Source organism: Delphinus delphis, chromosome 1 (assembly GCF_949987515.2).
Source record: "Delphinus delphis chromosome 1, mDelDel1.2, whole genome shotgun sequence".
In the NCBI taxonomy this organism is placed as follows: domain Eukaryota; kingdom Metazoa; phylum Chordata; class Mammalia; order Artiodactyla; family Delphinidae; genus Delphinus; species Delphinus delphis.
The window spans coordinates 96,972,508-96,998,350 of record NC_082683.1 but is presented as its reverse complement, the minus strand read 5'-3'; the positions used below and the strand labels follow the sequence as shown (position 1 = coordinate 96,998,350).

Below are 25,843 nucleotides of genomic sequence, written 5' to 3'. Positions count from 1 at the left end.
TGCAAAGAAAAATCTCTGCTGTATTTATAGTTATTTAACCATTTCATCCTGTATTTTGCTTACTTGCATCTTTCCTCTTTTTTTGCTTGATTAATCTCACTAAAGGTCTATCTCTATTATTGATTTTATCAAAGAATCAGCTTATGGCTTTGTTAATTTACTGCATTATTTTTGTTGTTATATACTTCACTTACTTACTCTTTTTTCCTTTGGTATTCTCTCTTGCTTTTTAAAATACTTCCAAATTGGATGCTTAACTCATGTGTGTTTAAACATTCTTATTTTATGACAAATGTGTTTAAATCACTTAATTTCCATTATGATTTCATCTTTAACCCAAGGGTAATTTAGTAATAGGTTATTCAGTTTCTAAATATGTCTTAAAGCTATTCTTAATTATCTGGATAGCTAATTTTAATCAATTTTTGGTTGGAAAACATAGTATATATAGAATTAATCCTTCAGCACTAGTAGAGCTTCCTTTGTAGCCTATCACATTATTTTTATACATATTTTATATGTGCTCAAAAATAATGTGAACTATCCAATAAGTGGATTATTTACCATCTGATGTCTCAACCTGGTTTACTGTATTGTTTAAAATTTTGATATCTATGCCTATCTTTTCTCTGCTTCAACTATTAATTTCTCAGAGATGTATGTGTGTAAAATAATCCTCTACATTTGTTGACTCATTAATCTATTCATTTCTGTCAGTTTTTGCTTAAATTTGTCACTCTTTTAGCTAACAAGAGCTATATTTTAATATGCTCTAATTTCTTTTTGGTCTCTCGTCCCTTTATCTCTGCTGTTATGCTATTCTCTGTGCATCAGTTTCTTCATCTGAATGTAATATTTTTTACTACTTGTTAAGAGTAAACAAGTTAATATTTGTAAAGCACTTAGAATAGTACTTGGCATGTAGTATTATGTGTTTGGCTAGTATAAAAATGGCTAGAGGTGGTCATTGAAACCACAGGCATGGTTGAAATCGCTTGAAGAGACAGGATAGTTTGAGAAAATAAGAGGATCAATCATCAAGATTTAAGGAACTCTTCTGTTTAATGGCCAAGTGAGGGATAAACCTTCAAAAGAAACTGAAAAAGAGTACATAAAAATGTAGGAGGAAACCCAAGAAAGTATATTACCAATGGCATCAAGAAGAATTAATTAACAGCACTGCAGAATAAAGATTTGAACAAATCTTTATACTATTTGTGATAAATAGTATCAATTGAAACAGCTAAATGAGTGGTTTAATGAGTACAGTGGACACTCTGATGCATCTCCCAGACCTCCCTTGCAAAATGAAGGTCTTATTCTGCCAGTTACTGGAGTGCTGCCAGCAGACACGCCTCAGCTATCAGCCACCTTGAGGAATTACTTTGGCTAAGGAGATCATCCTTGCCTAAGGTCATGCATCCTTCCTTGGCAAAGCCTGCATCCTACTGGGGAAAACTTCAGAAGTTCATCTTAAAAAAAAAAAAAAAAAAAAGATCATCTTAATTTTAGAGCTCTGTGTGGGATAGTCTAAGGCCTTTGTTGAGACTGGGCGTCACAACCCAACGTCTCCCTCTGCCGAGTTTTGCTCCCTTTTCTTCCCTTCTACAGATACTGATCCCTAATAAACTTCAGGCACACCAAAGTCCATCTCAAGAGTCTGCTTCCCAGGGAACCCAATCTGTGACAATGAGTTTCATTTATTAGAAGTGCTGTTGGATATGAGGAGAAGCCAAACTGCAAAGTTAAGAAATGAATGGTGAGAAAATGTAACAAGCCAAGAATAGGCAACTCGTTCAAGTAGTTTTGCTTTCACAGATAGGATGATGATCAGAACCAAGACAGTATTAAGGGCTCACCACTCTGCCCCCTCTTTAGTATGGGAAATATTTGACTGAAAGATAAATGCCAGTTACACACACAGGATTCGACATCGCTAAAATTAACCTTTAACAAAGAATGAACAGTAGTTAAAAAGTATTACGTTCTGTATCAGAACATCAAGATCTTTCATCAGTACTAGCTGATTAAGGAGTTAGGAGAATGAGTACCCAGCATTTTTAAAAAACCAAAATAAACCTTTTAACTTGGCTACCATACATCAATCTCCTAAATTTGAGTCAGTTTACATTTTTACTGCCTCTAGCTGATAAAACTGGATCTCCTAAACCACTCCTCCCACAACTTCCTTCTAGTCCCAGCTGAAGCCAGAGACTTAACCTGTTCCTCAGATAAGAGATTTTAACAGCGGGAATCAAGAGACTTCTGCAGTTTTTCTCTGGAGATCCAAATAAAGATGCCAAAAAGTAAGTCTATATGGGGAATTAAACTTTTAGAGAATCAAGTAGTTAACTATATGACAATAAGTAATTTCGAGAGAGAATTAATGGTGGGGTGGAGAGAGAGATTAGGTTAAATCTCGAGGCAAAGCTTCAAGAAAGGAAAAAAACCAAGAAACCCTCAGGAAGTAGCAATAATACAGGCGCTTGCCACAGGCAGGCGTCTAAAATTTTCTCACGCCAGGAGTGCATATGGCTTCAAAAGAGCGCTCCGTTGTCTTTTAAAGCACTGGCGGGAGAGGAAACTTACACTAGCGGCGAATACAAAAGCAGAAACTTTGCGATTGACCCCGGAAACATTTTATTTTGCGTAGGTATCTGGAGAATTTTCTTTGGCGATTCGTTACTTGATCCGGAAGAAGAGACAGCAAACATCACCTGCGATTGGATCGCAGAATAAGGGCGGGGCGTTAGCGAGCCATTCACCTTGGCGACCGGATGTGGCGATACCGGAAGCTGCTAGGCTGAGCTTTGCTCTCGCTGGCGGCCTCGGTGGGCGGGGTCGGCCGAGCCCGTCTGGCTTGGTCTTCACCACTGACCCGGCACCGATAGGGGCGGCACCATTAAGGCCACGCCTCCCGCGCTGATTCCCGGTGACTCTGGAGCGATGTCCTAGGCGCTGAGGCGGAGACTCAGGGCTGTTTTCTCAGAGGTTAGGGACGGACCCGCCCCGTCAGCCTCTTCGATTCTTCCGGTTTCTGGTGGCTGCGCCGCCTCCATCCGAAGCCTGAGGATACGCCCTCTCGAGAGCCCGCCGTCGCTCTCCTTTCAGCTTGTAACCTCTCTGAGCTGCTACGGGGCAACTCCATCCCTACATTCTCTCGCTCTGGTTCTCGCCACTTGGAGGACCTCGGCCCCGACACTGCCCCCTTTCCTGGATGTACTGGTCCCTTCCACTCCTCTAAAATGTCCAATAACCTACAGAGGGTCTTCCTGAAACCTACAGAGGAAAAGTCAGGCAACGCCTCGCACTGGTAAGTACCGGTTTCGAATCTCCCTCGACATGGCCGCACCTCGCCCGTCTCTTAGCAGGATGTCGAGTCGGCCGTCGTTTCCTGACGTTCTGCAATTCAGATGCCTTTGATCCCGCTGGGTGAGCACTCCAGGGGAAGTTCGCGGCAGTTTGGCACTTAGAGCCCTTAGAGCACATCCCTGTCGGAAACGTAAAACCTCTTCAGAGCCTGACGCAGTCAGCCTCTGCCCTGGCTCCGCAGGACTCCAGCGTCTGAAGTTTCATAGGCTGACAGAGTAGATCTCCACGGGAGAGGAAAATCAACATGGCCGGCGCGCCTGTGTGAGCAAAATCTTCTGGAAGATTCTCGCGCACTCGCAGAAAAACACGCAGCAATCCGCGCGGATTAGCAAGTGCAGCTCAGGTGGCGCTGGACCTTCAGGGAAAATAGCTGTAATTTAAGAGAGTTAGTGAGAAGGAAAGGACATATTTTTGTGTAATTGATAAGAGTATATGAATATAGAAACCGAAAAATTGTTCTGGAATAAGGGAATCGATTTTTTTTAAATTTCGAATAATAGCTTTATTTGAAGATAAAAGTGAAGATAGAGAAATTATCATGTAAAGTTAATCCCTTCGAATAGCATATTCGAAGCAGGTGTAATGAGAATGTCGTCTCGAATTGGATGTTTATGTAGAGGAACTACATTTGTCAGGGGGAGATTCTAGTATTTCTTAGACACTTATTTGTAAATTTAGACAATAGTTTATCACTAACTCAGTGGTTTTTTAAAGCTCATATTAATCAAGAAGAAATAAAACTGGAACAAAATTGTTTGCTAAGGTAGAATATTTTAAGTTGTACTCTCCATGGTTTGTGGGTATATAATAAGCGGCGAGAAGAAAGTTAACGAGTCCCTGCAGAAGGAAAATGTGAAGAAGAAGGCATGGAAATGGAGATATAAAAATCATGGAAGAGCATTCATGATTGAAGAAAATCGGGCTCACTAGGTTTAATGCTAGCTTTGCTAGTTACTATTTGTGAGGCCAAGTGACCTGGTTTCCAGTCTGTAAATAAGAGCACCTAGAGGTATTTTAAGGATTAAAAGAATGAATATACTAAAATACTTAGTATAGGAAAAATAGAAAAGCATTATTTAAATGTTAGCTATTATTATTATCGTAAGGATACAACTTTACTTCTGTACAAATTTTAGCCCAGGAAGTAGGTAGTTACAAGTAGCTATAAAACCTAATTGTAATAAACACTTTAAAAAAGTATGCATAATATTCTAAAGAGAAATGGTCACCAAAAGTGTTGAGCTAAAACCATATGGAAGAACTGCCAAGAAAGAACCATTGTATTTCAGATCTTAACAAGAGCCAGCTTTTGTGCATGTATGTTTTTTGTTGGCTTATTTTTGGTGGAAGTTGAAGGGGAAGGCAGAGGTAGTGCCCTGTATAGATATGCAAAAATAGAATTAGTCTTTAATGATTGTTCATTTCTTCTATCTTCTTTTAGTACCTGGATATTTTATAACATCTGATTTACCCTAATTTAACACAATTTGTTTCAGGATTGCATTCTTTTTCAATATCAGAAATTAGACAGAGTAAGAACCTTACTTTTTGTGTATTGTGTAATTTAACTCTGTTATCCAGTTTCTACTTCTTTTGGCTATCTATATTTTTAAAACATTACAAGTTGAATTCTGTTTTAGTTACATTCATCAGTTATCTGGAGTTCATTAACTCATTGGTTTATGCATTATTTTTTATCATTTTTGAATGCATTTATTTCTTCAAATCCTCGATTTTAAATCACATACTTAAGACATTTACAAGATGCTTTTCTGAAACAATTTGACATTTACTTTGGTTATTGATTGCATATTTGATTCTATTCTTTTTTATAAGTAACAATCTGCATGATGTCCAAATATACTTTTGCAAATAGTTGGATTAATGTCATCTCTTTAGTTTATTGGAAGCTTCATTTTCTTATATTTCTTATATTTTCTTATATTTTGATGGTATAAAATCATTTTTTTCATAAGTTTAAAATGACTATATGATTTTATTATTTTCTGTAGGTACTTGAATTTTTCTTGAGTTACTTCTTTCCTGCTGTAAAGTTTTTCAGTAATGTGATACAGAATGTTTATTGTTTAAAAAGTATCTCTTATCAGTGCATAAAATGTAAAACCCAAATTTAATCTTATAATACAAAGGAAAAATCTGGAAGATATTTGTGACAGTAAACATTAAGTTTATTTAGATTTGGACTTCATATGCAAAGAGCAAAGCAGGAGTCAGAATGGTACAGTAGAGTTACAAAGACCTTGGTAGAGTTACAGAAACAAGGTAGAGTTACAGAGACCTAGGTTCATATGCTGCGTCACCACTTATTATCTGTATCGTTCAAACATTTGGTTAAAAAACGTTCACTGAGTGCCTGCTATGTGACAGACTGTGCTAAATTGAGAGGCTGACTAAAGAGTAGGATATGGGCCATGCCCATGAAAAACCTTAAGTCTGGAGGTGGATATGATGTAATACACTTTTTAATAGTGTTATGTACAGGATGATGCTGTGAGGGCATACAGAAAGGGAATTGTAGGAAAGGTTTCTGGAGTGGCTGAGTTGGGGAATGGAAGTATCAGCTATCCAATTAAAGATGAATGCAGGCTATGCCAGGAAGAGGGAATTGATTAAAAAAAACAGCAGTATGACTTATTACTAGTAATAAGTGGGATAAATAGAGAGCTCTTAAGGGTTTGCTGAAAAGATTAGACTTCATCTGTTGGAGAGCCTTCAGAGGATTTTAAGAAAAGAACTGTCATGGTCAGGTGTCGTTTTAGGTAACTGATGGCAGTGTGGATTTGGGGGTGAGGGGTCAGGCATATAAGGATTCTATTTCAGTTGTCCTTTCAGATATTCAGAGAGCCTGCACTAGCTAATGTAGAGCAAGGGTTGGATTCAGAGAAATATAGAAAGGAAAATAGGCAGACCTTGTCAGTGAACTGGCATGAAGAAAAGTGGATCAATTATGATGCCAATTTTCTGGGTAGATATTGGTAAATTAATTGAGGTGAGGAACACACCAAGAAAGCAATCAGTGAGATATTTGAATCTGAAACTCAGGCAGGGTCAGAGCTGAAAATAGAGAGTGATAGACCGTTGGCTTCTATCTGCCTTTGTTCTTAAATAGGGAGCTAAAATGGGTGTCCTCAGCAGGGGGCTTGGTTTGGTTAGATAGATAATGTTTCATTGTCAGTTCAGTGTGCATTTAGTTTTGTACAGTGTGTTATTATCTTAGCTTTTGTGATTTGTGTGTGTGTGTGTGTGTGTACGTGTACGTGTACGAGAGGCAGAGAGAGAGAAAGACACACATACCATAAGGCTAACTGAAATCTATTTCTCATTAATCTCTCAGTTTATTCATGAATTTTTGGGACCCTGTTATATTAGGGTTATGCTAAAGTAAATACAAGAAAATGCATGGGATTGCCCAAGAAAGCATGTCTCTGAATAAGTTATTTAATATTACTAAATCTTCATTTTCTCAACTATAAAATAGGAATGGCAATACCTACCTTGTTGGACTGTTTATTAGGGTTAGAGTTAATGACAACTGTTTACAATAACATATCTATTATGTATATAATATTATATGGTAAATATTATCATATATATTATTACATTATGTACTTGTGTATGTTATGTATGTACATAATGTTGAATCAGAGAGAGTAAGATGGAAGAAAGTCTCTTAGCAGTTGAAAATTTTGCAAAATTATCTACGAAATGTTCAGTAACCTGCAAAATTTTTATCATTCCATATCTAATCTGTAAATGCTTCACTCAAAATTAGAATAGTCAAAAATGTCAGAAGTTATATAATATTATAAGTATGTTTAATGTATCTTTTATTAAATTTCTCACATTTTCAAAAGATTATCTGATTCATTTACTTGTTCTTGAACACCAATTATATATTTTTGTGGAAGATGATATCTAGCTTATATTGGGAGCTTATTAGAATCCCAACCAGTTATAGCAAACCTTTACAAATGAAGAAAGATTCAAAGAGGTTAAGTAAATTTACCAAAGTCAATCAACTAATAATTGGAAGAGCCAGGATTAGAAGCCCATAATCTTTATAATGTATTCCTGTGTTCTCTTTTAAAGCCTTAAACTGTATTAGTTTTCCAGTGTAGTTTCTCAGTTCACATCCTAGTTGGTTTAAAGTAATTAGCATGTTGATTACTCTTCTTTTTAAGTGACCTAACCAGAGCATGGGATGCAAAGTCCGGTTTTAGTTTTAGTTCTAACCTTAACTAACAGAATATGATCTTTAAGAAAACAGAATCTTTATAGGGTTTTAGTATGTTAAGTGGAAGATCTCTTCTATAGCTGAAAAATATATATATTGATTGAAGAAGTATGAATTTCACCCTGATTTATCACTTCTTTCCTTAGCATTCTGCATTTCAGTTTAATTTTTAGAACTCATTCCATTTGTTACTAGGAAATCACAGACTTTTTTAAAATCAGAGTTTGTAGGATTCAATTCAGCCAATATTGTCTACAGTGTGCCAGTTGCTCTATTAGGTGTAGAGAATATAGATATGAATAGAATAACCTACCCTTAAGGAATTTATGGTCTCTGGTAGATTGTATGAATCTCTACTGATATACTGACATAGAAGAAACTGTATTTTCCTTCCCTTTTTTGGAGGGGAAATGAAGAAGAGAGGAAAAATCCATGATTAGATTTGAAGAGTTTGTGCAATATAAATGTTTTTATAAAGCGGGAATATAGGGGCCATGTAATAAAGTATGTGAATGAAGTATCAGAATTCTGTGTGATTTGTTTAACTAATATGCCAATTAAAATGTGTTTGCCCCATGCAAATAATTAATTATAAAAGCGTGTGTTCTGCTCTGTTGAAGCTTCTAATGTGTTAGCCAGGTGTTACTGACAAATGAAGTACATAAACTAAATGAGACTAAACATTAAAGGTATTGAGACATTTCAATATATTTGAAATATTTGAAAGAGCTGCCTTATTTTTTATATAATTTTTTGAGGGCCTACTGTGCTTGGTATTGGAAGAACAGTTACAAAGTAAATGATATAGTCTCTGACCATAATGGGTTTCAAGCTCACTGAGGAAAAAAATACTTTCTAATTTTTTAAAATTAACTAATAGATCAAAGGCTTTATAGAAGGCATTATGTAACTCCTAGCATTAGTGGCACCAATGAGAGTGCTTTAGGGATTCCAATTTGGAAGAAATTAATATGAGTTTGAGTGACTAGCAGATATTTCATGGAGAAGATGGATTGATCCTCAGTTTATAACTATGTTTTAAATTGTTAGAGAAGAAAAAAAAACCTTAAAGAATGCTTAGAGTAAATATTGTACATGAGACAATCCAGAATAGTAGAGACCTTTCTGGTAGGACCAGAGATTTTATGCTGAGATGTTCTAGGTGGTACTATTGTAGAGATTGGTTGGGGCTAGATTGTAGATGATTTTCATGTCAGGCTGAATTGGCAATGATGAATTACTGAAACTTTGAGCAAGGAGGTAACAGGATGAAAACAATGATTTAGTCTGCCAGAGATACATAATGATAATGGCCACAGTCAGAAAAATGAGTTTAAAAGTCAGAGCCAAACACAGGAATGAGATAATGAGGACTAGATACAAGGTGATGCAGGTCTGATCTAGCAAGTAGAAGTGGCAAAGGTGAAGAAAGAGAATATGAGTAAGAGCTGTAAAAAAGAAAAAAAAAAGTTTATAGACTTGGTGATTCATTCAGTATACATTTATTGAATGTTTATCCTTTGTAAGCATCTATACAAAGTACTATGGGTGAATTAAAGGTGAATAAAGAGGGTGGTAAAGATAGAGATTACGAGGTGATTTAAGACCTAAGTGACCTGGAAAACAGTAGTGCTGACACATGACTGGATGGTAAGATAGAGTAGTAGTTTTCAGTACAGAGTAATTTTAACTTTAAAGTAATGGTATTAAAAGTGAAAATGTTTGGTCAGACATCACAAATACGGAATTGAGGTCAATATTAGGGGATAGAATAAAAGGATATAACGTGAGAGTCATCATTGCAGAAGAGATAGTTGAAGGTAATAGTTGAAGCTTTGAACTATTACCTTGGTGCACTCTTTAAGGAAGAATGCCTTTTTTAAATTTTATTTTTTTATTGAAGTATGGTTGATTTACAAAGGAAGAATGTGTTAAAGAAGAAACAGGGTCAAGAACTGTACTTTGGGGAGAAGTCATAGTTGGATACTTAAAATGCAGAAAATGAATAAGAAAGGGAACATTAAGAAAGACAAGAAATATTGTACACAATGGAAATCGTAGTAGAAAGAGGTTCAAGATGGAGGGATAATTAGCTACCAGTACTAATTTCAGCAGAGAGCACCTAGGGAATGAGTATAGAGTAAAGCCAGATTTAACTGTGTGGACATATTTCATAATCTTTGAGAATAAGGTGTCGTAGAATAATGGGAAAGAAAATAGATTGCAGAAGACAGTGGGCTTCAAGACAACTTTTTGGCATATCAGTGACAGAAAGTTGGTAGATGGTCCTAATTATGGTTCATTAACACCATCTACCAACTTTCTGTCACTGAACTTGGCACCCACATCCCAATCTTCTCTCTAATCCTACATAACTTTAGCATCTGTATGGATAACCTCTTTGTCACCTGGTCTTTCAGTACAAAGATCTTTTTCCTCAGTGTTTTCTCCATTCTATCACCAGCTATCCACTTCTGTAGTTCTTGTTATCAGATGAAATTGCTGCATCTACAAAATTCTTGATTTAGGCATCCTGCTTTCCAAACACCAGTTCCTATATTTTAGCTTAGTTGTTTAAGTATTCCCACTCTGACTGTTCTTTATCTGGCCTTCAGTCCATTCCCTTTATTTTCTCCCTATACATTAGCCTTTTATGTTCTCATTTCCTTCCCATCTAGTATAGTTTCTGTATTTCATCATTTGGTAATTTTTTTCAGTACCCTAAAATCTTTTGCTCCTCTTTGATTTTTGTTATACCCTTCTGAAGCCACCCCAATCTTGGATGAACTCAGTGATTTACTTTCTCTGCCTATACCTGGTGAAACAGGGAGACTCTCATGAGCACAGGTTGGTATTACTATGAATTCATGATCATTACCTATCTCCCTGGGCCATCAACCCTGCCTGATGACTGATATTTTCTGAGGTCAGCTTATTTTTTCACAAAGACTGTTTCAAATCTTTTTGATTATCCTCAAATCTCTCCCTGTTTTTGCTCTTCTTAGCAATTGATGTCATATCCTTATTTCATAGTGCAAGTAAAAGCCACTAGATCAGAATTACCTCAACCTTCTAACACCAAAGCTTTAAATTTACCTGCAAATGCACCTAACCTCTCTTCCAGTTCCGATGAAAGGACATACTTCTCCAGCTCTCTTTAAGGTTCAGTCCCTTCAACTGTCTTATGGTCTCAATTTCCTACCTCCTTTTCAAACTTTACATTATTAATTACCCCTCTTTCTCCTTTATTACCAGTCTCTTCCTTTCATTGACTCACATGAGCATTTATGCTCTAGTTCACCTAACATTAAAAAAAAAAAAAAAAAAGAAAAGATCTTTTCTTTGACCCCATTTAATTTCCAGCTGCTTTCCAGTTTTTCTCTTCCTCTTACAGTCAAAGTTCATAAAAGAGTTGTCTATCCTTGTTGTCTTCATATTCACTCCTACCAACTTCTTTCCTCACCAAACTGCTCTTTTAAAGCCATCAATGATCCTCATGCCCTTAATTCCAGTATACATTTTTAACCTGCATCCTACTTGGCCTCTCAGAAACTTTCAATAGAATTGCCCAATTTTTTTTGAAACTCTCTCTTCCTTTGGCTTCCATTGCATCAGAATCTCTTGATTTTCTTTCTACCACTCAAAGAAAGTGGGAAGCTGATGAAATGTTTTAAGCTGGGAAGGGCTGGCGTTAGAGTGCTGAGTAATTTTAAAAGGAGATGGTAGACTGAAGAAAAGACCAGTTATGAAGCTACCATAATAGACCAAGCCAGAGATGGACTAGAGTGGGAACAATTGATTTGTAAACGATTGAATAGGTCAAGAGAAATTTAGGAGTTAATATCAACAGGATTTTGTGATAAGTTGAATACAGATGGTAAGAAAGTTGGAATTACTTTTTCAGACTTAGGCATCTAAGATAGTTCGGATGCCACTTACTGAAGGAAGAACACTGGAAAAGACCATGTTGAGTTTTAGGTGCATTTGAGATTCTGAATGGAAATGTCAAGAGGGAAGTTGGACATATAAGCCTGAATCTCAAAGGAGCTAAGATATAACTATTTGAATTGTTGATATATAAATGGTAGTTTAGTTGAAATCATGCATATAAAATAAATCATCTGGGGGAAAGCTTACAGAGTAAGAAGAGAAGAATTTACTCTAAGCTTTGGTGAATTCCAACATTTTAAGGTTGATTCAAGCAGAATGAGTTGGCAAAGAAGACTGAGGAGTCACTACAGGGATAGAAGTATGTCATATCTAGGAAACCTTGGGAAGAAAATGTTTAAAGAAAAGGAGTGAGCATTTTTGTACTCTTCCAAGTACATCATTTATCTCAATAAAAATTGCCTATTTACATGTCCATGTACCCAGCATTTTAAGTTCTTTTAGGGATTGTGGGTTGAACTAGTTTAGAGGCTAGCAAACATTTTCTGTAAAGGACCAGATAGTAAATGTTTAGGCTTTATAGGCCATGTGATCTTTGCTGCAACTACTTAACTCTGTTGTTGCAGCAGAAAGCAGCCATGTACAATACATAAAAAATGTGTGTGACTGTGTACTAATAAAACTTTATTTATGGATACAGAGTTTTGAAACTCATAATTTTCATATATCACAAAATGTTATTTTTGTGATTTTTTTAAATTAAAATATAAAGACCATTCTTAGCTTGTGTACTATACAAAAACAGGGAGAGGGCCAGACTTGGCCCCAGGCTGTAGCTTACTGAGCTACATAACTGAGTCTGGTGCCTAAACCATAACAGACACTCAGTAAATTTTGGTTTAACAATTTAAGTTCTGATCCAGTTTATATTTGCTTTTTGGGGGATAGGGAGGAGGTGAAGGTGGGTTTTCTTCTTCAACCTGTCAAAGCAAGAATTCATACTTTTCTTTATGTTTATACTTCTTTAGAGATTAACTTTTAATTTATTGAAAGTAAATACAACATTTTGAAGTGCTATCAAAGGGCCAGAAAACTTTTAAATATTTATAAGTATATAATTATGTTATTTGGGGTTGCAAAAAGGTAAAACTAAATCCAGTGCTTCCTAAGATGCATAGAATTTTTGGCTTTGATTTGTATTAATACCTGAAGCTTTAAAAACACCTATAGGCAGAAAAACACACCTTTACACTACTGAGAATTCTAATTATTATTATTTTTCATTCTTAAATTTTTTTCATTTAATCTTAGCCATGTAAGGCCATATTGGGTCTATAGGACATGGACTCTGTACCCATATTGCTGGAATTTAGTATGAGAGACAATATGTAGACCAGTGGAAAAAATCCATTAATATATGATGACAACTTATGATATGTACCATGAAGGAAACTAACAGATGTAATATTATTACCTGTGAAGGAAGAGCAAGGGTAGTTAAGGTGGCCAGAGAATGTATCTTCTGGGAAGTATCATTTATGTTGAGAGTTGAGTATATGGGTGGGTGAAGAATAAGTAGCATGTGTGACTACCCTGAGTCCCATGAGGGTTTAGTATTTTCCAAGAACTGAAGGATGGTTTCAGGATAACTTGAGGTGTCTGCATTTAAGTAATCTACAAATAATTGATTGTACAAACAGATACAGATTAGTATTGGATTTTTTAAAAAAAATCAGATAATCTGTGCTAAGTAATAGCTGATAACTTTTAATAGAATCAAAATAGGCTAAGTTAAAAAAATTATTGACTTCCAGTGTATTCCACATTCACTGAAAACCATTCAGCTGAAATGATGTTGCTATTATAAATATGGGTTGACTGACAATTGGAACTAATATGAGTAATTGCCATACCAAGAGCTATTTAACACCAAACATCAAACATGCTGGAACAATAAATCAAAGAAGAAACTGGTTCCTACATGAGTAACTCAGTTTAGTCTCCAGAAATGTGGCAAACTAAGGTATCATCTTAAGAGATGCCTTAAGCAAAAGAATGGCTGACAGTAGAACTTGTCATTATCAGGGGGAAGAATATAGAACAGATTGGGTAGGGGGAGAAAAAAGTGAGGGAAATAGAATAAGCATAAATGGAGGTAAAATAAGAATCCTGGTCAATAATAGTAAAGGAGAAGGACTAGAGGAAAGAATTTAAGGAAAAGAAGGAAGGATGCTAATAGTTTAAGAGGAGCATATTCTAGTAGCTGAAATTTTATACAGGGTAAAACTTAGAAAAGTCTACTTTTAGGAATAAATGCTAATATCTTATACCCATTGCCTAATCATGTGAGGAGATCTATATCAAAGCTGACCATACCTTTGATTATCTCTTCTACTTCTTCAAACTCTTTCTTTTGCAGTATTTCACTTTGAAAACTCAAAGTGACAAATTACATACTTACGTTATTATATTTTATAAATTTTTATTTTTAAAACATAGTGTTTGCAAATACTTGTTTTTAAATAAAATGTATATACCATGTAGTATGTTGTATTTATTTACTCGATGTTCTTTTAAGTGTTTCAGGCTGCATGTACCAAGTAGTTCAGACGATTGGCTCGGATGGAAAAAATCTTCTGCAATTACTTCCAATTCCTAATTCCTCTGGAAATCTTATACCACTAGTTCAATCTACAGTCATGTCTGATGCTTTGAAAGGGAATACAGGAAATCCAGTTCAAGTTACTTTTCAGACTCAGATTTCCAGCTCCTCCACAAGTGCATCAGTTCAATTGCCCATTTTTCAGCCAGCCAGTTCTTCAAACTATTTTCTTACAAGAACAGTAGACACAGCAGAAAAAGTTAGAGTTACTTCTGTGGGAACTGAAAATTTTACCTCATCAGTTTCTAAAGTTCAGAGGCATGGTGTGAAAATTGATGGACTCACCATGCAAACGTTTGCTGTTTCTCCCTCCTCAACACAAAATGATTCATCTTATATTTTAGTAAATACCCAGAGTCTTCCAATGACTGTGAAGTCTCCGGTTTTGCCTTCTGGGCATCATTTACAGATTCCAGCCCATGCTGAAGTGAAATCTGTACCAGCGTCTTCATTGCCTCCTTCAGTTCAGCAAAAGATACTTGCAACTGCAACCACAAGTACCTCAGGAACAGTTGAGGCCTCCCAAATACCAACTGTTATTTATGTATCTCCTGTAAATACAGTGAAAAATGTAGTTACCAAGAACTTTCAAAACATTTACCCAAAACCTGTTACAGAAATAGCAAAGCCAATGATACTAAACACCACACAGATTCCAATGAATGTTGCTAAAGAGACACAATTAAAAGGTGGTCAGCATTCTCAAGCTGCTCCAGTGAAATGGATTTTTCAAGAGAATCTACAGCCTTGCACTCCATCTCTTGTTCCTGTTAAATCTTCAAATAATGTGGCTTCAAAGATTTTAAAAACTTTTGTAGATAGGAAAAGTTTGGGAGATAATACTGTAAATTTGCCACCATTGAGTACCATCAGTCCTAGTGGGACACAATCCAAAAGTATGCCTATTAAAGATAATGCTTTGGTTATGTTTAATGGGAAAGTCTATCTATTGGCTAAAAAGGGGACAGATGTTTTGCCATCACAAATTGACCAAGAGAATTCTGTTTCTCCTGATATTCCACCAAGAAAAGATACATCACAGATAGTAAGTTCAAGTCCAGTCACAGAAATATCCAGAGAGGTTGTAAGTATTGTTTTGGCTAAAAGTAAATCTTCCCAGATGGAGACAAAATCACTTTCAAATACCCAGCTTGCTTCCATGGCCAATCTAAGGGCAGAGAAGAATAAGAAAGTGGAGAAACCATCTCTTTCTACCCCAAACCCACATAGTATGAACCAATCCATTAACTACTTAAAGCACAGTAAGACTTTATTCTCAAAGCCAGACTTTCCAGATGGATTTAGTACAGGACAAAATTCCCCCAGAAAAGGAAATATCATCCACAGCATAGAGAAAATAAGTTCCTCTGTTGATGCAACAACTGTTACTTCACAACAGTGTGTTTTCAGAGACCAAGAACCAAAGGTAATTTTCCCATGTTAGGGTGTTCTTTTTATCTATGTATATAGAAAATTTTTCTTTCTTAATTCTCAAAGTTAGTTATCTATGATACCTCTCTTTCCCTCCTCTCCCATCCTCCTCTTCATCACACACATACCATACGCACATGAATGCTTAATTAAGTCAAAGCTTTCATCTGAAGGAAATGTTTGAGGAGTGTAATAGAGAGAGCTGAAGCAGTATTTTTCTCTAGAATCATTTGGCATGCCAAGTCTTCAAAGCAAAATTAAACAAACAAATCACAGAGCAACAAGATTTAGAAGAGTTGGAGAAGGATAATGTGAATTCAAAGCTTAGTAAAATTTTGTGTGTGTGTGTGTGTATATATATATATATATATACATATATATATATATATACAAACACACATACTTATCTTTGTACACATAAATACATATACATGCATACATATATACTTAAGAGCTTACTTTTAGTATATGAAGAGATTAATATTATGCACAGAGCAGTGCTGGGATTTGTTTGTTTGTTTTGTGGTGGTAGGGAGATATCTGGCAACTTTTTTAGGTAGACGGTAGAAGGGGCAGGACATGGCTAATTAATACCTTTCAGTCATTTGTGGAAAAAGAATTTATCAACATCTTGATTGGGTTGTTTGGTTGTTTTTTGTGTTTTTAGTATACAAGTCTCCTGTTCCTCTTTTTAGTCCTTCTTTCTGAATCATTCAATTACTCAACATATCCACATAGTTATCCTTCTGTTCTACTTAAGATATGTGTATGTGTAATCACTAAATATTTGTACCCACATTTTCCTTCTTAGAGGTCTACTTAATAATGTTCAGTATTTCTCCCCTTCAGTACAGAATTCAATGAACTCCAGAGATGTAAGGAGGTAAATTCTGATTAAGTACAAATTGATTAAAGCTATAAGAGTTTTCCAAAAGATGACAATTTCCAACATGATGTTTTATTGATTATTTTTAACTTGTCATTAGTCTGTATTCTCATTTCATTTGTTTGAGAATTAACTACCTGTTACTTTCCTAGTACAAGAAAGTAAAATTTTAGGAGAACATTTTGGTTTTGCTCAGTTAAGTTCAGCTTTTCAAGTGTGGGTGGTAAGGCAAGAGTAATACAATCCAATCATTTAGGACTTTAAAGCATAGCATTTTAAGTAAGATGAGGTAATCACTTAGTTGCTAGTCTGATAAAATAGCTTAAGTAATTGGCAGTATTGTTTGTGTGTTTTCTTTTCCTATTTCCAGATCCAGAATGAGATGGCATCAACATTAGAAAAAGTTACTCAAGAAAGAAATGACAAGAACAATTCCCAAGGAAGAAGCAATAAGGCATCATATCTGAACAATGATGCTGAACTTAGAAAGATATTTGGTCTCACTAAAGATTTGAGCGTGTGCCTTACTCGGATTCCTCACCATTTGGGCTCTGGAGGAGGTTTTGATTCCTTTAGCTGTTTGGTGAAAAGTGATACTTACAAAGAGACAGAGTTTATAGTGAAAGAGGAAGGGAGAAAACAGGTAATAGATTTTAAAGTGTCCTTTGTAGGTACTCCAAAGATATATGAATGTATTAATTTTCTTGATTTTTTTTTAGTCTTGTGCATTAATATGAATGATAGTTGTTACCAAATTTGCATGTATATGTATTATACTAAAACAATGTTAAGAAGAACCATATATGCACAGGTAAAAATGCATCCCCAGTTAATTAAAAATGTTGCTTTAGGGAATTCCGTACCAATCTAGTGGTTAGGACTCCGAGCTCTCACTGCTGAGGGTCCCAGTTCAATTCCTGGTCAGGGAACTAAGATCCCGCAAGCCACAAGGCATGGCCAAAAAAAATAAAAAAGGAAAAGAAAAGAAAAGAAATGACAGAAATGCAGGGAAAATATAAGCATGCAGATACTCACTGAAGTATTACTTTAATTTAAACATCTTAAGAAATCTACACAATAATGATGAAAATAAAATCCCGATAACTTTGCTTACTGTCTTTCTACTTATAAATATTTCATTATTGTATAATATCCTGAACTTCAGATCTGAAACCGGTCAACCTTTCCCAGTGATAATCTTCCCTATGTGCCTACTCTGCAGAGGAGAAAATAAATAAATACATTCTATTTCTTATGCTCTTCACATATGGTTGTTAGGTTTTCATAGTAGATCAATATAGCTTCTAATATTTGACTTAAGCAGGAATATGTGAATTATATTTGTTGAGTTGAATTTAATGGCTAAATATTTGTATCTGCAAACTTTGTTAAATTCGAGAGCACACTATTCAGCAATAATATTTTGTTTTTCTTTTGGAATCTTAGTCAACATTGCAACAGGGTTTTGGTAAGAAAAGAAAAGCAAAAACCAATAAGAAGATGGATCACACAAAGAAGAGAAGAACTGAGAGTGTTTATAACACAACTGTAAATGGAGGGACTAATGTCACCAGTTCCCAACTCGTTAGCAGTATTTTACCAACTTCAAATGTATCACACCATAACATTCTCAGAGGCTGCAACAAAACCAGGGAAGAAAAGAGATCTGAGGTAGAACACTCTACCCATGGGAATGAAGAGAAATGCACACTGAGTTCAAATACAGCTTTTGAGCAAAGCCATTCCTTCAATAAAAACTATACTGAAGATATTTTCCCCATGACACCACCAGAGTTAGAAGAAACCATTAGAGATGAAAAAATAAGAAGACTTAAGCAGGTGCTGAGAGAAAAAGAAGCAGCTCTTGAAGAAATGCGTATGAAGATGAGCCAAAAATAATGAAATGTTGCTATACGTAAAGACCAGTGAAATAGCTGTGTTTTTTCATATACTTTTGCATTAAGTTAATTATAGATGCATTCTGAAAGTGTCTTTGAATATTAAACTTGTCTTTTCATCAGTTGATTATCAAATTTTATTTAAGGAATACAGAAAAGGTTGATTATATGACTTTTGTGAATAATCTCATGGGGTATCTGAATCTTTGTCTAGATACCTCTTTTTGGAAGGAAAAGTTTTCTATTTTTCTATTACTTTAACTTGAATTCCCCAAGTTTGAATATTTGTTATTGTTTGTACATTTAGCTAAATTGCTCAGATGTTATTCCAACAATAGGTAATTATTGTGTACTTTTTAAATTATACAATCCAACAGAGGAAATCAGCTCTAAACTTAGGTTTTCCAATGGGCTTGTATATCTATATGTCTCTTTACCCGTAAATGATACATTCTCACCATTGTTGTAAGATTTTTTTTAATTTCATGAAAGAAAATGTATTATAGCAGCATTATTTAAAAATTCAAACATTTCTCAAGAGTGAGGGACATTTGTTTTATAACCTTTACAAAGTAGTTTCATATAATACAAAATGGGTTTTAGAATTCAGGCTATATAGTGTATTGTTTGCTTAAAGTGATATGTTATTATTCCTAGGCAAATGCTTCCTTTTTTTGTGTGTGGGGGGGAATTTGTACATATGTGACTTGGATTGTGTGAAAAGTAAATATGAACATGGCCACATTTAATACTTTTTAAAGTGGTAAAGTGTAGTTTTTCATAATAGAGGCAGACATTTTCCTATCTGGTTATCTTTGATTTAGCGAGTTGGAGAATGGTGTAGAGATGGGGATTAAGGGGGAGGAAAGGGTTATTTTTTTAAAAAAATGATTAACAAATTCCTGGAAGTAGTGTCGGTCAAATAAAACCTGGACATTGGCAACAAAATAGAAAACAATAAGTCAGAAAATACTGAGAAGGAGTAGAACAAATGCAAACTGAGCATCAGCTAGATTCTCTTGCCTTTTTCGGTTTTTGTAACAGCTTTATTAAGATAATTTGTATATCTTAAAGTTCACCCTTTTGAAGTGTACAACTCAGTGGTGGTTATATTCACAGAGTTGTGCAACCATCAACATGATCTAATTAGAACATTTTCATTACCTCCAAAAAACCTCATACCCATTAGCAGTCACTCCCCAGACCCTCCTTCCCCCAGCCATTGGCAACCACCAACACTTTCTGTCTCTATAAATTTGCCTGTTTGGGATATTCATATGCATGGAATGAATCATTCAATATATGTCCCTTTGTGACTGGTTTCTTTCACTTAGCTTAATGTTTTCAAGTTTCATCTGTGTTGTGGCATGTATTAGTATGTAATCCTTTAATTGCCGAGTAATATTCCACTGTATGGATATAACACAATTTATCATTCATTTGTCTATGGACATTTTGGTTGTGTACACATTTGGCTACTAGGATGTTATGTTGCTGTGTTGCTCTGAACGTTTGGGTACATGTTTTGGTGTGGACATAATGTTTTCAAGTCTCTTGGGTATATACCTAGGAGTGTAATTGCTGGTCATACCCTAACTCATTGAGGAACTGCCAAACTATTCCAGGCAGATTTTTCTCCCCCTACTCCACCAAAATGGATCTTGTTAAGGACACCAGTGACTTCCATGTTGCTAGATGCAGTGGTCAATTGTCAGTCTTAATTTATCTATCAGTGGGAATATAATTTCATGAATTATTACCTCCTTTGAAAAAATTTTAAACATTTTATAAAAGAACCAGTACATGTCCATTGTGGGAAAATTGAAAATACAAACTAAAATATTAAAAATTCACTTTCCCATCAAGCTAAAACATTAAATTTGGGGGCTAGGAGATACATAGTTAAAGGCTATCAGTAAATAGATATTATTTGAAGTCATAGGTCTGGAAAACTTCACTTAGGGAAACAGTATAAACAGAGAAGTTAAAATGGTGGGCTCATGTCAGACTACATTTAAAGGTTGGAAAAAGGGCAATCTCAAATGAATTTTGAGGATTGGAAGATTATTGAATGAATTGTATTTACAAATCCTTGAATAGTGCTTGACACATAGCAATGTATCAATGTTTGTTAAATAAAATAAATTCAACTAAAATCATTCTAATAGACATGTTGCATCCATTTTCATTTCATTTCATTTTCTTACCTTCTCCTTTTGATGTTTTCTGCTTCTTTTACTATTAAGGCTTTGCTGCTCATGGAATCATCAAGCACCACATTTCTTCTGATAATAAATTCCATGGTATGGAAATGTGGCTTGAATTCTTTATAGCAAAATTCTCAAAATTTGTTTATACTGATGGTCTCAAACTCCTACTTCTCACTCTGAAAGTCTCTCAAATTAGGGTTTGTCTTGACCACTCCACTAAACCTGTTTTTCTCAAGGTGTTCAACAATCAACATATTGCTAAATCTAATGGTCAGTTCTTAGTCTTTATCTTATTTGACCTGTCAGTAGCATTTGACACTTTTTATAAGTCTGTCATTGAAATTTGTTCTTCACTTTGCTACCAAGACACCATATTCTTGATTTCCTACTACCTTATTAGTTGCTCCTTAGTCCCTGGTTGATTCCTTCCCTTCTCCATGATCCATAATATTGGAGTTACATACAGCTCAGTCCTTGTATGTCTTTTATTTTATACCTATATTCAGTCATGATAGTCTCACCTAGTTCTCATGGATCAAATTACCATCCATATTCAGGAACTCTCTTCTGAACTTCAACATCGTGTATCCAACCACCTTCTTGACATTTCTATTTAGAAGTCCAGTGGGCATCTCAAAATTAACACAGGCCAAACCTACGTTCTAATTATCCACACCCACAATTTGCCTCAACCAAGATCTTCTTTATCTCAGTTAATGACAAATTCAGGCTTCCACTTGTTCAAGTGTACACACTTGGAGTAAACCTTGATTTTTCTTTTTCTCATGCCCTAGTCTGTTAGGAAATTTTCTCCATTTACCTGGAATCTGATCATTATTTACCACCTCTACTGTGACAACCTTGCATTATCTCTCATTTGGATTATTGAAAGCACCAACTGTCTCCCTGCTTCCATCAGTGTCCTCCTACAACCTTTATTTATCACGATAGCCAAGTAATTTTGTGAAATGTATAAGTAATGAGGGGGAAAGGAAAAAAAATAGAAAAATGGGAAAACTATATGAACAATTTATGATAAAATATATAATAATGACCTTCAAACATGAAAAATATTCAAATTCACTGGAAATTGGGTAAATGCAAATTAACACCACTCAGCATTTTTCATTAGAATGGAAAATATTTATGAATGTGGAAACATTATTTTGGCAAGACTGTGAAGAAATAGACTTGTTTATACGTTGCTGATGGCAATACAAATTGGTACGATTTTTCTGGAGGGAAATTTCATGGTGTCTAACAAAATTACATATGTATTTACCTTTCAACCAATGGGGCCAGCAATTCTGTTTCTAAGAATCTATCCTGATAATATACCTCCAACAATATTAAAATATATATACAGAAATATATTAATTACAATATTGTTTTTAATTACAAAGTATTGGAAACAACCTAAATACCCATTCATAGGAAAGTGGTTGAAAAAACCATGATATGTATACACAGTGGAATGAGGAAGAGCTTTATGAACTGATATGAAGTGATTTCTGACATACTATAAAATGAGAAATAGCAAAGCACAAAAGAGTATAGCATGCTACTCTTCATATAAGAAAGAAGAGCTATAAGAAAATACACAAACATCTGTTTATTTGTACAAAAAAAAATACAGGAAGGATAAACCAAAAGCTAACAAGACTGATACCTAAAGGAAAGGGATAGAAAGAAGAGGGGAATGGCAATAGGTTAGCAAGGATGAAGTAGAGTAACATTTCTCTGATTATATCTTTTTGTAGAACTCTTAGAATGAGTAATGTCTTGCATACTCTTCACATACCCTAAATAAGCAAATGATTAAAACCAAGCAGGAAATGATGACAACACAAACTGGAATACAAATACTAACAAATGAAAGTAAATATATTGTGAAAGAATAACATGACCATACTTAAGGGGATGGAAAAGAAACAACTAACCTAAGTAACTTAGAAGCAGTATCTTCAGTGAGCACAAAGCTAAAGACTTAAGCACTGTAATCTAGTTAGTAAATGTTTTTCTCACAGGGATATGAGTTAGCAATCCTGAAACTACATTTGTGTGTATACTAGAATTGAAAAGTAAGTACATATATTGTAGATAGTGAAAGCCAGGCTTCTTACAATTGGAGAAAGACATAAGGAAAGGAAGAAGGCTAAAATAAACCCTGTGGTATTGGATTACAATAAGAGGCATCAGTATAAATTCATGGTTTTTGATATATATTCAGACAGACAAAGAAATATATATATATGGGGGGGGTTAGTATACATTCATATATTTCCTAACTAACTCATTCAATGAGAAGGCCTAGAGGCAGTGACACTCCAGAACAATGAGCACACTTAGCACCAGATCTTGGTTTCTAAACACGAGTCTCTAACATAAGGAACCAGGGTTTCTTAGATAATTTGATTTCAGGGCAGGCTGGAGCAAAGAAAACACAAGGTGAACCTAAAACATTTTGTGAGGTCAGAAGATAAGGAAATTCTCCCCCAAAAGTTGGAGGCTTATCAAAAACAGAGGAGCTAATCTGAAGGAGCATCTTATGGCCAAAACTGGAATAATGTGAATAATAAAAACAGTGTTTGAGTTTAACCCCTAGAATAATATATACCCAGTGAGTCTATGCAAATATAAAAATCAAATGCATAAATGAAGGAGAAGGGACAGCTTTTCCTCACAATTGAATATCAGTTAATAAATGTAGATGGAAAGGGGAAATAGAGAATCATCATTGTAAGTGCCCTAGTAATACCTGTTGCAGACAAGATTCACCAATGGATGCTAAAATGAGGGAGCAAAAGTTTGAGAAGAAACAGGATTTGCAGTCTCAAAGCATCTCCCCAAAGATACTTACTAACTATGAAGGGAAATAAAGTAACTTTATAGGGGAGAAGCCTAGCAGACACCAACCTATCCAAATGATCAAGATAAATATCACCAGTAATAAGACATATCAATATCATGAATCCCTTGATATGATGCATAAAGATATTTTTGTAGGTAGTAGTCTTTCCAAAAATACAAAACCTGTTATAGACTGAATGTTTGTGTCCCTTCTAAAATTCATACATTGAGGAGCTAACCCCCAGTGTGGAGATGGGGCCTCTAAGGAAGTAATTAAGGTTAAATGAAGTCATAAGGATGGGACTTTGATCCAATAGGATTAGTGTCCTTATGAGACTTCAGAATGGTCCCCTCCAACCACCCCTGCCAGCAAAATGCACTGAGCCAGCATGCTCACACTGAAGATCAAATGAGGACATAGTGAGAATGCTGCCATCTGCAAACCAGGAAGACAGCTCACACTAGAAACTGAATTGGCTGGAACCTTGCTCTTGGACTTTGAACCTCCAAAACTGAGAGAAATAGATATCTGTTATTGAAACCACCCAGTCTGTGGTATTTCGTTATGGCAGCCTGAGCTAATACTCTTTCCAATGATGAGAAAATATGAGAAAAATCCAATTTGAGGGGCATTCTACAAAATTACTGATTAGTATTCTTCCAAAGTGTCAGGGTCATGAAAGACAAGGGAAAGAGTGAAAAACAGTTGCTGACTGGAAGAGACTAAGGAGGAAAAATCAAAACAAAACTGCATGTAATATGGGACCCAGAGCAGGATTCTGGAACAGAAAAAGGACACAGTGAAGGAAAAAATATGAAATTTGAATAAGACCTGTAGCTTAGTTAAAAATATTGCACTAGTATTAATTTACCGTTTTTGATGTAAAATGTTAACATAGGGGAAGTGGGATAAGGGATATAAGGGAACTCTTTGTACTATTTTTACAAGTTTTCTGTAAGTCTAAAATTAGGTCAAAATAAAAAGTTTATAAAAAGACAAAATATTTAAAAATTGTAAATCAGAACATTCCCTCCACTGTTCAAAATCCTCTAGCGGCTTTCTATCTCACTCAAATTAGATGCCAAATTCTGCACAATGGTGGAAAAGCCCTACACTAATTGTTCCCCTGCTTCCTCTCTAATTTCATCTCCTACTAGTCTCCCCATCCCCACTGAATTTTAGCCAAACTAACTTTTTGGTGTTCCTTAGGTATAGCAGGTACATTCCCGGCTCAGGTCTTTGCATTTGTTTATTCCCAGATACCACTTGTTGTTCTTCCTTTAGCTAACTTCATGGCCTGCTCTTTCACATTTTTCATCTTTACTAAAATGTCATCTTATCAGTGAAAGTTTCCTCACCACCCTATTTTATTTTGTACCCACCAGCCTCCTGGAGTTCCATATTCTGATATTATTTTTCCCATAGCCCTTATTATCATCATCAATATTCTGCATATTTTACCTATTTAATTGTATTATTACACATTGATATACAGCAGAGTTTAAGCTGCACCTAAGTTAAAGTTAGGGAGAGGTCTGACTATTTTGTTCACTGATGTATTGCCAGTGAACATGAAGAGAGAATGAATAGTCATGTGGAGGCTGCTTCATCTCCAATGTCTTATTCCAGTTTCAAGAGCAGGAAAAAAGCGGCAAAAAAGAAGAGATATATTAGGAAAGCAAAAACTCTCTTCATGTGTTATTGGATCACTGGCCAAACTACGTTACATGACAACCTCTAACTGCAATGAAGGCTAGGAATTTTTTTATGGCTAGAAACGTTACTGTGTATCTACCACATTTTGACAAAAGGTTTAGGTTAGAAAGACAGAATGAATACTATAAACTATTCAGACAAAAAATATTGCTTAAAAGGTAGCCAAAAACTTTCATAAATTTCTGCTTTTGTTTCAGGAATATTAAGGGAAAAATAAAAACAGCACAAATTTTACAGTTCTGAGGGGAAAAATCGTAAATGAAGAATTTTCTACGAACCTAAGTTCTGAATGAAATATGATATCAAGAAAAAGATATTCTCAAATATTCAGGAGCCAAGAAAATATACTTCTCATCTTTCCTTCTTGAATAAAACTACTTTAACATGTGCTATTACAGCTTATTTTGTCTTTTTTTTTTTTTTTGGCCCCACATCTTGCAAGATCTTAGTTTCCTGACCAGGGGGTCGATCCCAGTCCCCCTGCATTGGAAGCACAGGGTCCTAACCACTGGACCGCCAGGGAATTCCCTGCTCATTGTGTCTTAAGAAAAATATTTCCACCTCTGGTGACTTTGTACTATGTCAGCTTGGCTAGGCTAAACTACATTTCCCAGAATTCCCTTTTGTATATAGTATTTCTAGTTAGGGTCGACTACAAGAGAGACAGACTCCGG

The 25,843-nt window shown here is 35.3% G+C and overlaps 1 protein-coding gene across 2 annotated transcripts; it reads left to right on the top strand.

Moving 5' to 3' along the window:
- Nucleotides 1-2,635: 2,635 nt before the first annotated feature.
- LRIF1 (ligand dependent nuclear receptor interacting factor 1) lies at nt 2,636-20,545 on the top strand. 2 transcript variants are annotated; one of them, XM_060027032.1, is made up of 4 exons: nt 2,636-3,313; nt 14,094-15,603; nt 16,865-17,137; nt 17,941-20,545. In XM_060027032.1, exons 1-4 carry the CDS (start codon nt 3,246-3,248, stop codon nt 18,391-18,393), a joined length of 2,304 nt encoding a protein of 767 aa, XP_059883015.1. In that variant the 5' UTR covers nt 2,636-3,245; the 3' UTR covers nt 18,394-20,545. The 2 variants fall into 2 exon arrangements, with proteins under 2 accessions (XP_059883015.1, XP_059883024.1); XM_060027041.1 differs by lacking the exon at nt 14,094-15,603.
- The last annotated feature ends 5,298 nt before the right edge of the window (nt 20,546-25,843 follow it).